The 14,037-nt window shown below is 38.1% G+C and overlaps 1 protein-coding gene across 14 annotated transcripts in view; it reads right to left on the bottom strand.

Annotated features, from left to right (window-relative positions):
• Positions 1-137: 137 nt before the first annotated feature.
• ATXN3 (ataxin 3) overlaps positions 138-14,037 on the bottom strand; it is a 36,821-nt gene continuing 22,921 nt past the window's right edge. For 12 of the 14 annotated variants that reach the window (XM_004739038.3, XM_013057557.2, XM_045071119.1 and 9 more), the window contains 2 exons: positions 9,842-9,942; positions 138-4,391 (listed from right to left, as the gene is read on the bottom strand). In XM_004739038.3, coding sequence (XP_004739095.2) covers positions 4,297-4,391; positions 9,842-9,942 — 196 coding nt within the window. In that variant the 3' untranslated portion in view covers positions 138-4,296. Of the gene's footprint in view, positions 4,392-9,841; positions 9,943-14,037 lie in introns of those variants that run through there. The other 2 variants (XM_045071151.1, XM_045071139.1) reach the window with 1 other exon arrangement.

Below are 14,037 nucleotides of genomic sequence, written 5' to 3'. Positions count from 1 at the left end.
TGAGTTAGTAGGTGTGGCCTAAAGCTCTGCATTTCTGGAAAGCTCTCAGGTGGTGCAGAGGCAGCTGGTCTTCCCACCATCCTTTGCTTAATTAGCAAGGCTAGGAATTAACCCATCAACACAAATAAAAACAGAAATAAAAAAGCAAACATTATCTTTATTTAATAATCTTTGATATTTAAAATACAACTCATTGAACATCCACATTAACAATAGAATCCTCAGTGTTCAACAGTGCTTTGGAAGCCCGGCTTTTCTAAGGACCAGACAGGAAGACCTGTGTGTGTAGTAACTGCAACAGAACTTGGAGGGAGGGCACACACAGAGAGGGCTACGGAGTTAGGTCCTGAGCAAATGGCACCGCCACAGTGCACTGGTGTCATGGCCAAAAGACAATGCTTTTCAGGTGTTTTTTTTGTACTTGAATTTCAAATAGTTTATACAGAACAGTAATTTTTACAAAGTTATTTCTAGTAGTCCAGTGTTATAGAAATTAATTTTTCACATTCCAATGTACATCTTTCTCTTTAAAAAAAATTTTTTAAAAGTTCCTGGAGACATTCACCTTTGAACTATGCAAGAAGGTGAAGTGCTTCCTAAACGAGTCAGGAATTTTTACATACATTTCACTATTGCTTCTCATTCCTTGTCTATGAATCCACAGTCTTAATATATTTACTGATACACTATTGTTAAACATGCCAATTACTGTAAATTTAGAAATTGTAACTAGTATTAATTCTTAAAATGCCAGAACATTTTGCAAAAATAAAAGCAAAGATCTTCAAATAAAAAAAATAAAAATTCAAGAATTAAACAACTGTGTCAATAATCTTTTCATTCATGAAAGTAAAACGGAACAAAACATTTTTGCTAATGTAAGACTTTAAAAAATACAAGCCAGTTTATCTCTTTAGCAGAAGATGCTGCTTCATAAAGGGACCAGGAATAAAGGAAAGTTTTTTTTTTTGAAAATATGAAAAATTATTGACACTGCTGAAAGGATTAGTTATCCAATCTGTTTTTTCTTAATTAAGGTCACATATATAATATCTCTGTACTTGTTAGGGCCCAGATACAACAAACTATTTACTTTTAGAGTAGTGGTCATTGGGCTTTCCAGTTGCACATAAAGTTTTAAATAGGAAGGCATCGATATTATTGAGTTCTCTTGACATCGAGATTTATTTCAACTGGAGATATTTTAATTTCTATCACTGTATTTTGCTTACGCACTGACTCAATCTTCTTTAAATTTGTGTGGGCCCAATAGGCCAATTTTAACACATTTAGTAAATCTTGGCACTGGCATGATACTATTTAAAAAGAGTATCAAACATGCAGACATTAAAAATGTGATTCAGGCTCTGACAGGAATAAAATTTACTTTATTCAACTGAGTATTACATGAAAAACCACAGACTATTGGTAGTTTTGCCTATAATGACCCTCAACCAGTGTTGAACTTTTTTCATTAACTTTGGCATGAATAAAGTCTTAATTAAGAAAAATCAAGTTTTAAAGAAAAAAAAAGCACCTCCTTAAGTATTCTGTGAATTGTAAATTATTCGATCAGGATCTTAAAAGTTAAAATATAGTTTACCTGCAGCAATCTTTTCAATTTACATTACTGAAATATCTGTATGTGAATTACTGTAAAAATGTTTATTGATGATTTTAGAGCAGAGGTTAACTACTGTTAATTTCTTTAAACTACTGTGAATTTTTAAAACATAAATACTTATTATATTTTTGACATCTCAAAATATGAAAGTGGTTCCAAAATGTGTTTAAACACTAGCATAACCACTGTACGTATTTTATCCTGGTAACGCAATTTATACATTAGAAAAATGATACCAGTAGTTTAAATATTAAACATTAAGGTGTTCCCAATTGGTAAAACAGAATGGAAATCTTTATATAGAGTTCTGAGCAGGACAGCTACTGTGAATTTCATTGTTTCTGACTTTCTTGCAGGTTGCTTACAGTAAATAACAGTTCCTGATGTATGAACTATAACTTTGTATAACTAAGTTTTCTGATACTATAATTATGAGCATTGGCATCTTTTCATACTGGCCAATCAATTAAGGAATGGAATCTAAATTAAGTTTAAGCCAATCCAAAAATTTGGCAGTTCTCTAGTCATTCTGGATCTGCCTGCCAAATGCAATATTCAAAATAAACTAAACACATTCAAATGTATTCAATGTGTGCTCAACTCTGCTGCAGAGGAAAAAAAAAATCCCTAAATGAAGGTCAACATGCCATATTTCCTTAAGTGCTTTAAGAAAGGCGTGTAATATAAGAACTTTATAAACTCTAAGGTTAAAACTTTCAAATGCATATTTCTTTTCTCATTTTATATTAGGTAAGTCACTCATTCGTGTATGAAAAGTTTAATGGATTTTTCCAATGGGATAAGGTAAAAACTAATATCCATGGAAAATAGGACAAGTATATTGGGGATTACTACAGAAATGTTCACTCTTAAAATATTTTGGTTTATAAATCTTGAGGGAGCAGTACTAAAGCCAATGTCCCTTGCAATTCTAAAGTTTTATAACTCTTCTGAAACATTTTCAATTCTCAAAAGAAAACTTTAGATTTTAAAGTAAAACAGTCTACTTTTGCAAGGGAAACTTCAGAAAATGTTATTTGGCACAAAATAATGACTAAAAAAAATTTGTCTCTATCCAAAAAAAAAAAAAAAAAGCTATTTCATAATCATAAAAGGTGTTTTTTCATCTCCTTTCAACTCAGCAATAAATCCTAGGTCAAAAAAATTTCCCTGATAAAATGTGTAGCCATACACAAGTTATGGCAACATATCATACTTTAATTTTCTATGTTGTTAGCTGAAATTTCCTAACTTTCAGCTTATGAATAATTCAACATTTCAAAGGGCTTCAAAGGGGGTGGAGAATGAGGGATGGGGAGTAAGTGACAGGATCCGAAATGTCTATTTCAGAGAGACATAGTTAATTTTCACCAAAATCATACCACTGTACTGACACAGCAAGAAACTTTCTGTGCATCCCAATTAAAGAATGTTTATCAAAACTAAAGGCTTTCTTATTTACAGACCCATTAAGTACTGTGTGACTTCTGTAATTCTTAAGCTATTTAAACATGATGTGAGTGTCAAATCACAGTATAAATGTAAATGTACTTTTGTTAGTAGATTAATTTCATGTTCCAGATCATCATCTCTAGAAAATAATACCTACTACAAGATATGCAGCAGAAGCAGACATCTATGTCCCGTGACTCCACTGTAAACAAGAGAGCTCCGGTCACAAGAGAGAATAAAATGAAGCTGCCACTAAATTGAAAGCCAAACTTTGTCTCCCATACATTCATGGTGGGTATTATTTGTGAAGTCTGACACAGAAGGAAACTTGCTTACATACTGTGCTTCTCCTATTTTTCTCAATTGGAGAAAAGGAAATATCAAGGTGCAGGAGAAAAAGTCACAGCAGAGCTGTGAGAGTCTAACATAATTGAGAAGACATTTATAAAACATCTAGAAAAGGATGTGCTCACACATTAAAAAAAAATTCTCATTTATTCTCAAATACTTGTTGATTTCAGCATTTTGGAATGCACCAGAATCATGAACTAATGATCCCATCTTAGAGGGCTTAAAAAGCAAAACCTCCAGAAAGATTACCATCTTTCAAAAGAGCTGTAGAAAAGTAAGGAAAACCAAGTAGCAAAGAAACTGTGATTAGAGAAATAACATGAGAAACATCCAAGGGCACGCTACATAATTTGAGGGAAAGCAGCGGATCTTTCTGGAACTGTTACTACTATCAACACAGAAAAGAGACACTGTCCTAAAAGGTTAACTTGGTTAATGAGAAAGAAAAGCAACTATGAGATAATGGAAAGTGAGTCAAACAACCTGAACAGAAAAGATGAGAACATGTATGGAAAAAGTTCTGTGGCAAGAGCTAATTAGTTGGTCTGCAAAAAGATCCAAGAAAAATGCCCTAATTTTAGACATGTGAGATATTGCACACTCAAGAAAGAAAAAGGAACATTTAGAAAACTATTTTAAATTTCTTTAATTGCTAAATGCCTCTTTGGCTAGTGTTTGGAGGATCACTATTTAGTCCCACAACTGGTGCATTTTTCCACTTTCTCATCTTTTTGTTGCAAACCACCTAACAGTCTTATCTCCTCTGTTGAACGTTGTTTGACACATTACTAAAATGGACCCTCTATGCTGTAACCACACAGAATAATAATGTTGGAAAATATGAGTATCTAAATGATTTGTAAAAGGTATTATTTTTTCCCTTCTGATTTGAAATTATTTCTAACAGTTTCTAAAGACATGGTCACGGCTGCCTGAAGCATGTCTTCTTCACTCATAGCATCTCCTGTTGGGAAAGAAAACAAGCATCTCTCTCAGATGTTTCTGGAAGATTCTCAAAGTCATCAAAAGGTAAGCTCTTAGAAAATACATTTGACTACTATAGCTTCCTTTTAAAAATTTTAATACTTAAATAAAGTAACATGCACTCTTACAGTTTTATAAGTTTTGACAAATGGATGGAGCCATATAACTACCATCACCACCAGATCCGGACCTGCCCACTGCTCTCCCAAATTTGCACATGCTGCCCCTTTGTGGTCAATCCCCGTAATACATTTATTCTATATTTCAAAACAAGTACATTATGCTAAATGAAAAATTAAACTTCGTGTGTGTGTGTGTGTGTGTGTATGTACATACATATACATAATTTGTTACCTTTGTTATCTTGTTTTTAAACAATTTATTTACAGGAAGTTGCAAAGATAGTTCAAAGGGCTCCTGTGTACATTTTGGCTCAATTTCACCCAATAGTTAAATCCTAAGGAACTACAGCCCCCCCAAACTTGGATATTGACATTGGTACAAAGTTGTGTGTAGTTCTATGCTATTTCGTTACATGTGTAGATTTGTGTAACCACCAGCACCACAACCAGGACGGAGAACTGTTCAACTACCACAAAGATTTCTTTCCTGCTGTCCCTTGATTCACACCCACTTCTCTGCCCACAACTTCCCTAACTGCAGGCAGCCACTAATTTGTTCTCCATCTCTACAAATTTTTCATTTTTATTTTTTATTTTGAAGATTTTATTAATTTATTTGACAGAGAGAGAGAGAACACAAGTAGGGGGAGAGGCAGAGGGATAAGGAGACTCCCTGGCTGAGCAGGGAACCCTATGCATGACTCAATCCCGGGACCCTGGGATCATGACCTGAGCCAAAGGCGGATGCTTAACCGACTGAACCACCCAGGTGCCCCCAAATTTGTCATTTTTATAATGTTACACAAATATAACCACACTGTAACAAATCTTTCCTGCACTTAGCATAGTGCCCTTGAGGCACAACCAAACTGCTCATGTATCAAGAGCTGGTTTCTTTTTAGTCCTGAGTAGTATTTCATAGATATACTACCACTTGTTTAAACTTCTCTGCCTTTCTGTAGAACATTTTGGTTGTCTCCAGATTTTGATTATGAGAAATAAAACTGCTATGAACATTTGTGTACAGGTTTTTGCATGAAAAGGTTAAGTGTTCATTTCTCTGAGATAAATATCCAGGAGTGTAACTGCTGGGTTGTATGGTAGGTACAAGTTCAGTTTTTAAAGAAATTGACAAACTATTTTCCAGAATGACTGAAAAACATAGAAATTTCACCTCCCTTTATTCTACCATTTATAATGTAATTGCCTTAAATATTTTCTACATATACACTAAAAGCAAAATCAATATTCTAATTCTTGCTTCAATCCAACATAATTTAGAAAACTCAAAAGGAGAGCAGTATCTATTGCTTACCCATATTTTTACTCTTACTACTCTTCTTTTTTTCTTTCTAATGTTCCCAGATTAATTCTTATTATTTCTGGTTTTTTCTTTTTTTAAAGATTCCATTTATTTATTTGACAGAGAGAGATACAGCGAGAGAGGAAACACAAGCAGGGAGAGTGGGAGAGGGAGAAGCAGGTGCTGAGCAAGGAGCCCAACATGGGGCTCGATCCCAGGACCCTGGGATCATGACCTGAGCGGAAGGCAGACTCCTAATGACTGAGCCACCCAGGCGCCCCCATTATTTCTATTTACAAAACTTCCTTTAGCCATTATTTTAGGATGGGTCTACAAATGAAAATTCTCTTAATTTTTCTCTTCATTCCTGAGGGAAATTTTCACTGGGAATTCTAGGGTTCCTTTTTTTTTCTTTTCTTTTTTTTAATATCTTGTTTATTTGAGAAAGGGAGGGAGAGAAACTACCAGTAAGGGGGAGAGGGCAGAGGGAGAGAGAGAAGCAGACTCCTCACCAAGAAGGGAGCCTGACTCAGGACTCAATCCCAGAAGTCCGGGATCATGACCTGAGCCAGAGGCATATGCTTAACCGACTGAGCCACCCAGGTGCCCCTGGGTTGTTTTTCCTTTCCAACACTTGAAAAATGAAGGGCGCCTGGGTTGCTCAGTTGTTTAAGCATCTGACTCTTGATTTTGGTTCAGGTCAGGATCTCAGGGTCATGAGATCAGGCTCTGTGCTCAATGGAGAATCTCTTGAAGATTCTCTCTCTGCCCCTGCCTGCTCATGCATGCTTGAAGATTGTAAAATAAATAAATCTTAAAAAAAAAAAAAAACTTGTGCCACTTCCTACTGATATCCGTGATTTCAGGTGAGAAATGTGCTATCATACAAATTTCTATAGGCAAGATGTTTCTAGTTGGTTTCAAGATTTTTATAGTTGGTTTCAAGATTTTCCTCTTTTGTTCAGTTTTCAGAAGTTAGACTATGATGTTCTGGCATAAATTCCTTTGTGCTTAACTGTCAGAGCTACACTTGGCTTCTTAATTCTGCAGTTCTATTTAATTAATTTATTTATTTATTAGGCAGGGAGGGGCAGAGAGAGAAGGAGGGAGGGAGGGAGAATCTTAAGCAGACTTCATGCACAGTGTGGAGTCCAACATGGGGCTTGATCTTACAACCTGAGACCATGACCTGAGCCAAAATCAAGAGTCAGACATTTAACCTAGTGAGCCACCCAGGTACCCTGATTCTGTAGTTTTATATCTTTTGCCAAAGCTGGGGATTTTCAGCCATTATGTCTTCAAGTATTTTTGCAGCCCCACCCTCCTCATCTCCTAGGATTCCCATGGCACATTAGATCTTCTACTATAGTCCCACAGGTTTTGTTAATTTTTTCCAGTCTAATTCTCGCTGTTGCTCAGAATGGGCAACAGTCCTCAAGTTCATGGATTCTCTCCTCTGTCCTTCCATTTTCCTGTTGAATCCAACCACTGCACTTTCAAATTTCAGGTATTATTATTTTTCAGCTCTAAAATTTCCATTTAGTTCATCTTCTATTTCTTTTCTTGAAGCTTTCTGTTTCTTCATTTATTTTAAGCATGTTCATAATTGCTTAGTGTAGCATTTTTATGATGGCTGCTTTAAAAATCCTTGTGAGAATTTATTCTGATACCAGTGTCATTTTGGTAATGGTATCTATGAACTGTCTTTTCTCAATCAAGTTGAATTTTCCCTGGCTCTTGGTATGGTAACACTTCTGATCACATCCTAAACATCTGTGGTGTTGCATTTTGTAAGACTATAGGTCTTACTTAAATCTTCTCTTTTAGGAGGCTTCTTCTGACATAGCACCAAGTGGGGGAGAGGGGCACTGCCCTGCTGCAGCCCAAGACAGGGAGCGTGTGTGTGATCATTACTTCTGTGCCCATGTGGGGGTTCTGGCTCCTCACTGTTCTCCACTGCTAGCTCCTTGACCGGAAGGGGCAGGAATGCCTCCTTACCGCCTCTCACCGACATTCTGGGTATGGCCTCCTTAGTGCCTCAAATCACTAACTCCAATTCTCCACTGGGCCTCTTTTGAAACCAGCCAGGCAAGAAGCCAGAGGGATGCCTCCACATTGTATTGGTGGGGGGAAGTCTAGGCTCCCTACAACCATGGACACCATGGGAAAGAGCCCCTCGTTGTCTCCTGGAGGGACCTAAAGTCCCAGCTTCCCACATGGCTTTCTCTGACACCACCCTGGCCAGGGGAAGCAGGAGGTACACCTCGTTCCTGGCAACTGGGATACCAGTCTATCCTCCTACTTGGTCTGTGTCGATGGCGTGGGGTGACAGTAAGGCCAGTTTATTTACCTAATCCTGTTTGGCTGGAATAGAGTATTTATTATCTCAAAGTTTTTACTTGCTAAGTAGTCCCTTTTGACCATACAGAACAGGCTTTATTACTTCATCCTAACTGTGGCTACTTCAGCACCAAGTCCAGAATATGTGAGACAAAAAGAAAATCCAGGTTACACATTACTGTGTCATTCCTCTGGTCTTTGAGCCTCCTATACAGCCTGTCTTCTCTCTGCCTTTCAGAATTTTCTTACATTTGTTATAAATGTCCACGGTTATTAGCTGTAAATAGCAGGAGAATAGGGAAAAGCACCAGTTCATTTCTTTTTATTGTGAAATAGTAGTCCACTGTTTGCAAGTACCACAGTTTGTGCATACACTCACCACTGAAGGACCACAGTTAGGTAACTTATAGATTCTGATAATTAAAAATGAAGCTGCTGTGGGGTGCCTGGGTGGCTCAGTGGATTAAGCCGCTGCCTTCGGCTTGGGTCATGATCTCAGGGTCCTGGGATCAAGCCCCACATCAGGCTCTTTGCTCAGTGGGGAGCCTGCTTCTCTATCTCTCTCTGCCTGACTCTCTGCCTACTTGTGATCTCTCTCTGTCAAATAAATAAATAAAATCTTTAAAAATGAAGCTGCTGTGAACATTCACCTGCAAGTTTTTCTGGGTACTTATGTTTTATTTTTTTTCTTGGTTACATACCTAGGAGTGGGGCCTACTGAATCATATGGTTAAGTGTACATTTAAGTTTATAAGAAAATACTAAACCATTTTCCAAAGTTTCTGTACCATTTTATATTCCTACCAACAATGTATGGGTGTCTAGCTGCTCTGATCCTAGCCAGCATTTGGTACTCTCGATTTTATTTTTTTATTAAACCATTCTTATAATAAGGTGTGCAATGGTATCTCTTTGTATTTTAACTTACATTTCCTTAATGATTATTAATAGTGACCATATTTTCATGGGCTTCTTTGTCAACCATATGTTTGGTGAAGGATCTGTTCAAATCTTTGCCCATCTGAATTTTCTTGGCCTTTGTCACATACAGTTGTTTTCTTACTCAACTTGTACTACCAATAACTGACCAAAGTTTAAGACCTATTAAACCAAGGCCTGATAAATAATTCTAGACTATACTTGGGCATTTTAGTTTTTCAGGGGGTAAAATGTATTCATCTTCCAACTACTAGCATCCATTATATCTGAGAAATTTTTGGAGAATTATTAATTACTCTAAATTGCAAGTATTGCAATTTATAGTTGCATTGTTTTTATAATTGCAACTTATAATTGCATTGTATTGTTTATAATTTTTTTTTAAGATTTTATTTATTTATTTGACAGAAAGACAGTGAGAGAGGGAACATGAGCAGGGGGAGAGGGAGAAGCAGGCTTCCCACTGAGCAGGGAGCCCAACAGGACCCTGGGATCATTCAACCTAAAGGCAGACACCTAATGACTGAGCCACCCAGGTGCCCTGTTGTTTGTAATTCTAAAGAAACATATTCACTGAGTACTCTAGTCTGCCTGCTTCTTAATCTAAGGATTTAGTAGATTATGAAGTTATACAAGAGTTTCAGTATATTAAGGAGGGGAGAAAAAAAAGCCTGTAAAGCCAAGATCACAGGGAGCCTGTGTCAGAGCATGCGCAGAGATGCATACCTGGATCACTGCCCAGTGCTCCTGAACTTGTGGTCGGTCTCTCACACGGCTGTGAAAGCTGTCCCGGAGGACCCTGCTGCTGCTGCTGCTGCTGCTGCTGCCTGAAACAGTCAAAAGTGAATGTACATTAAAAAAACAAACCTTAAGAATAAATATGCCATGAGAAAAAGTATTCACATGGAAAATATAAAGTTCCACAAAACAAGAGTCATTGTCACGAACTCCACAAAAGAATGCCAAAGCAATAAGTCCGATTTATGTTACTTGAAAGTATCACAGTGCGGATCCTAGGAGCCCTAGATACAAAATCTGAATTATCAGATTAACAGGTAAAGATTTTCACCACAAAATAACACATCAACATAAGCATTTGCTGGTAGCTATTCTTATGCAAACATGTTGGTTTACAGATCCTTAATATTGTTGAAGTCACTAAAAATAAGCACCTTTGAGAATATAAAGCATCCCAACTACCACGCAAATTAACATGATCTTTCCATGGCCAGCTCCTCCTTGTCCTCCAGCTCTGAGATTCAGCATGTCCTCCGAGAGACCTTTCCTGACCAGCCACCGGCAGCAGTCTCCAAGTACTCTCATTAGCTCATCGCTGCTCCCTTTCCATTTCTGGCATCAACTTATCACCATCTGATACTCTGTGTCTCCCTCTTTCGAGCATCAGCTAACAAGAACACAAACTTTATCTCGTTTCCTAAGTGCCTAAAATAGTGCCTGTCACATTAGCAGGCATTCACCAAATACTTGATCAATGAAAGAATGTAACTTTAAGATGCATGATCAAGTTTCAGTACCATTTATTGCATTAAAATAAATTTTCCCTGGGGCGCCTGGGTGGCTCAGTGGGTTAAGCCGCTGCCTTCGGCTCAGGTCATGATCTCAGTGTCCTGGGATCGAGTCCCACATCGGGCTCTCTGCTCGGCGGGGAGCCTGCTTCCTCCTCTCTCTCTCTGCCTGCCTCTCTGCCTGCTTGTGATCTCTGTCTGTCAAATAAATAAATAAAATCTTTAAATATAAATAAATAAATAAATAAATAAATTTTCCCTGTATTTCTTTCTTTTTTTTTTTTTTAAAGATTTTATTTATTTATTTGTCAGAGAGAGAGCGAGTGAGAGCACAGGCAGACAGAGTGGAAGGAAGAGTCAGAGGGAGAAGCAGGCTCCCTGCGGAGCAAGGAGCCCGATGTGGGACTCGATCCCTGGACGCTGGGATCATGACCTGAGCCGAAGGCAGCTGCTTAACCAACTGAGCCACCCAGGCGTCCCATTTTCCCTGTATTTCTTCAGACAGAAAAACAATGTCAGAAAAATCCACATTTTATTTATTTATTTATTTATTTATTTATTTTTAAAAGATTTTATTTATTTATTTGACAGAGAGAGATTACAAGTAGGCAGAGAGATAGAGGAGGAAGCAGGCTCCCTGCTGAGCAGAGAGCCTGATGCGGGACTCGATCCCAGGACCCTGAGATTATGACCTGAGCCGAAGGCAGCAGTTTAACCCACTGAGCCACCCAGGCGCCCGAAAAATCCACATTTTAAAACTTTTAACACGGTGGTTATGATCTAAGTATGTAGGACAGGGGTGCCTGGGTAGCTCAGTGGGTTAAAGCCTCTGCCTTCGGCTCAGGTCATGGTCTCAGAGTCCTGGGATCGAGCCCCACATCGGGCTCTCTGCTTGGCGGGGGTGGGGGGTGGTGGTGCAGGGGGCTGCTTCCTCCTCTCTCTCTGCCTGCCTCTCTGCCTACTTGTGATCTCTGTCAGTCAAATAAATAAATAAAATCTTTAAAAAATAAATAAATATGTAGGACAGTGTCCTTGTATATAAAAAAATACATACTGAAGTACTGAGATGTAATGGGAGATCATGTCTGCAAGTTACGTTTAAACCCCTCAGAAATGTCAACAATTGGGGAATTTGGGCAAAAGGTATAAAGGAATTCTGTTAACTATTTCTGCTTTTACATAAATTTCAAATTATTTCACATCATATGCAGACATATATGTTGAAAATTAGATGAACCTTACAAAAAGCTGATACTCTGAGAAGCCGTAGCTTTAAAAATAAATGTTTAGAAGGATTTTTAAAGGAACCAGTATTTTAAATTTACCAGTAACACTATTAATAGAATAGCATACTTTTTTCCCCTTAGAGTCTCAATCTTCTGTTTTAAATATGAGTAACAAAGAAAACCCAAGTATACCGACATTTGTCTCAGTTTATTCTCAGGCATGCGGGACTAACGATGCCCAAGACGGCAGGATGCTCCCACCAGCACACCCTGAGTCTGGGATGTGCATGAGACAGGCTTGTGAGGTGGGAGGAAAATCCTGGCCCATCAGCTCTCTCTCCATGCCCTTTCCCCCTTCAATCAAGACAGTATGTCAGAACTCAGGAGCGCGGTAGGTGAGGCAGTGACCTTAAGAGGGATAACCTTTATTCTACTTTAAATTTATGAAAAGTGAGAAGTAAATGAGTTGCCAACCTTGAAACAATTTTGACACTTTTCATATTTGATGACATAGTAATATGCAACATGTCTGAACAGCAAAGCGGCACCATTTTCACTGTGGCTTTGAATGTGCCCTAGGAATCAGAGGCTAGAAAGCTAAAAACATCATCTTAGGTCTCTGTACAACTAGGATTCTGGTTATCAATTAAGCACTCGCAGAAATGAGACACAACCATCCTCCTGCTGCTTTGGCTGTTCTCTGCTGGCAAGTCAAGTCAGGGAGCTGCCGTGCCAGGATTCTGCTTCATGCCAGCTGCAGTGGGGGCCAGATTTTGTGTTCCCATGTCTAGGCAACTGTGGTGGCAGCTTCCTGATCCTAGGATGACAGCTACAGCAGTGTGTTCTTCAACTCCATACATCCCAATTCCCCATGATGACAACTGGGGCAGTGGACACAGCCCTTCAAACAAGCTGGTCTTTGGAATTCTGGAAGCCTGGCCTAAAGACTATACCTCTAGCTCTTCCTAAGACTGGGTAAGCACTGAGTTTCTGTACTAAGTATTTTCCTGCTTAAAATACCTCTACTAGCTTGTTTCTTAAACTGAATCCTGTTATGCCATGCCACTGGGTACTGAGCTCAAGTGTTAAACAATGAAAAAAATCATAGCAATCCATGACCACGAAGACAATGCCAGTAATCCCCTCTTTGTTGGGAAATGCTTTTTTAGTAACAGAGGAAAGAATCTGTATCATTTCAGAGCTATACGTGGAGAAGAATTAAAAATTCTTGGGAACTAAGATATTTGTGGAATACTTTACACAATAGTTTTACACACTTTATCTAATTTGACACTCAATTTGTGAGTTTTTAAGGTAGGTATTATAGTAACATTGCTGATATATGTAAAAGTTTTACTTGGGGTTTAGTAATAGGTAATGGGTTTAGAGATTACTACTGGAAAATATATCTTGGCTATGGACATATTACTTAGTATTCATTAACAATGACTTTATTGGTTTGTTTTTAAGATTTATTTCAGTGAGAGGGAGAGAGAATGCACATATGTGCATATGGGGGCAAAGGGAGAGAGAGAGAAGCAGACTCCCTGCTGAGTGGGGAGCCCAATGCAGCACTGGATCTCACAACCCTGAGATCATGACCTCAGCAGAAATCAAAAGAGTTGGACACTTAGCCAACTGAGCCATCCAAGTGCCCCCACTGACTATGACTTTTTAACAAGTAGGTTTTTAAACAGTATTTTTATGCTTGATGCATGAATACTGTGGTTACTACATTAGGCATGAAGCTTCAAATACTGTATAGGGGAAAAAAACGATTTGAATGAATAATAAACCCTTTGAATGGAAAAAAAAAAAAAACCCTTATTTTGAATTCAAAATTTGTTTGAATAACAAGTTAGCACCAGGGCCCATTTAGAGAGGGTCAGCAGGAACAAAGAGTTATTAGCTCAATAACCTTAGAGCTCAGTTCCCAAAGACTGAAGCTTGTAGTCTAAGTAATCAGGAATTCTAGTGAAAGGCCTAATATTAGAGACTAATATTTTTTCTCAGCTCCTTTACTAATGAGTCTTACAAGATTCTGAATGCTTAGACAATGCTGAAAAGAAACATCAAGAAGTCAGCTCTTAACTCTTTTCAGCAAAATGTGACTGTAAAACATTCTCTAGTTCTCCTTAAGTTCCCAGCAGTATTTTCAAGGTCAGACCAG

Source organism: Mustela putorius, unplaced genomic scaffold, assembly GCF_011764305.1.
Source record: "Mustela putorius furo isolate JIRA1106 unplaced genomic scaffold, ASM1176430v1.1 tig00000129_pilon_pilon_pilon, whole genome shotgun sequence".
NCBI lineage: Eukaryota > Metazoa > Chordata > Mammalia > Carnivora > Mustelidae > Mustela > Mustela putorius.
Note: the sequence above shows the minus strand (reverse complement) of the source record. Positions and strands in the feature narration are given on the sequence as shown.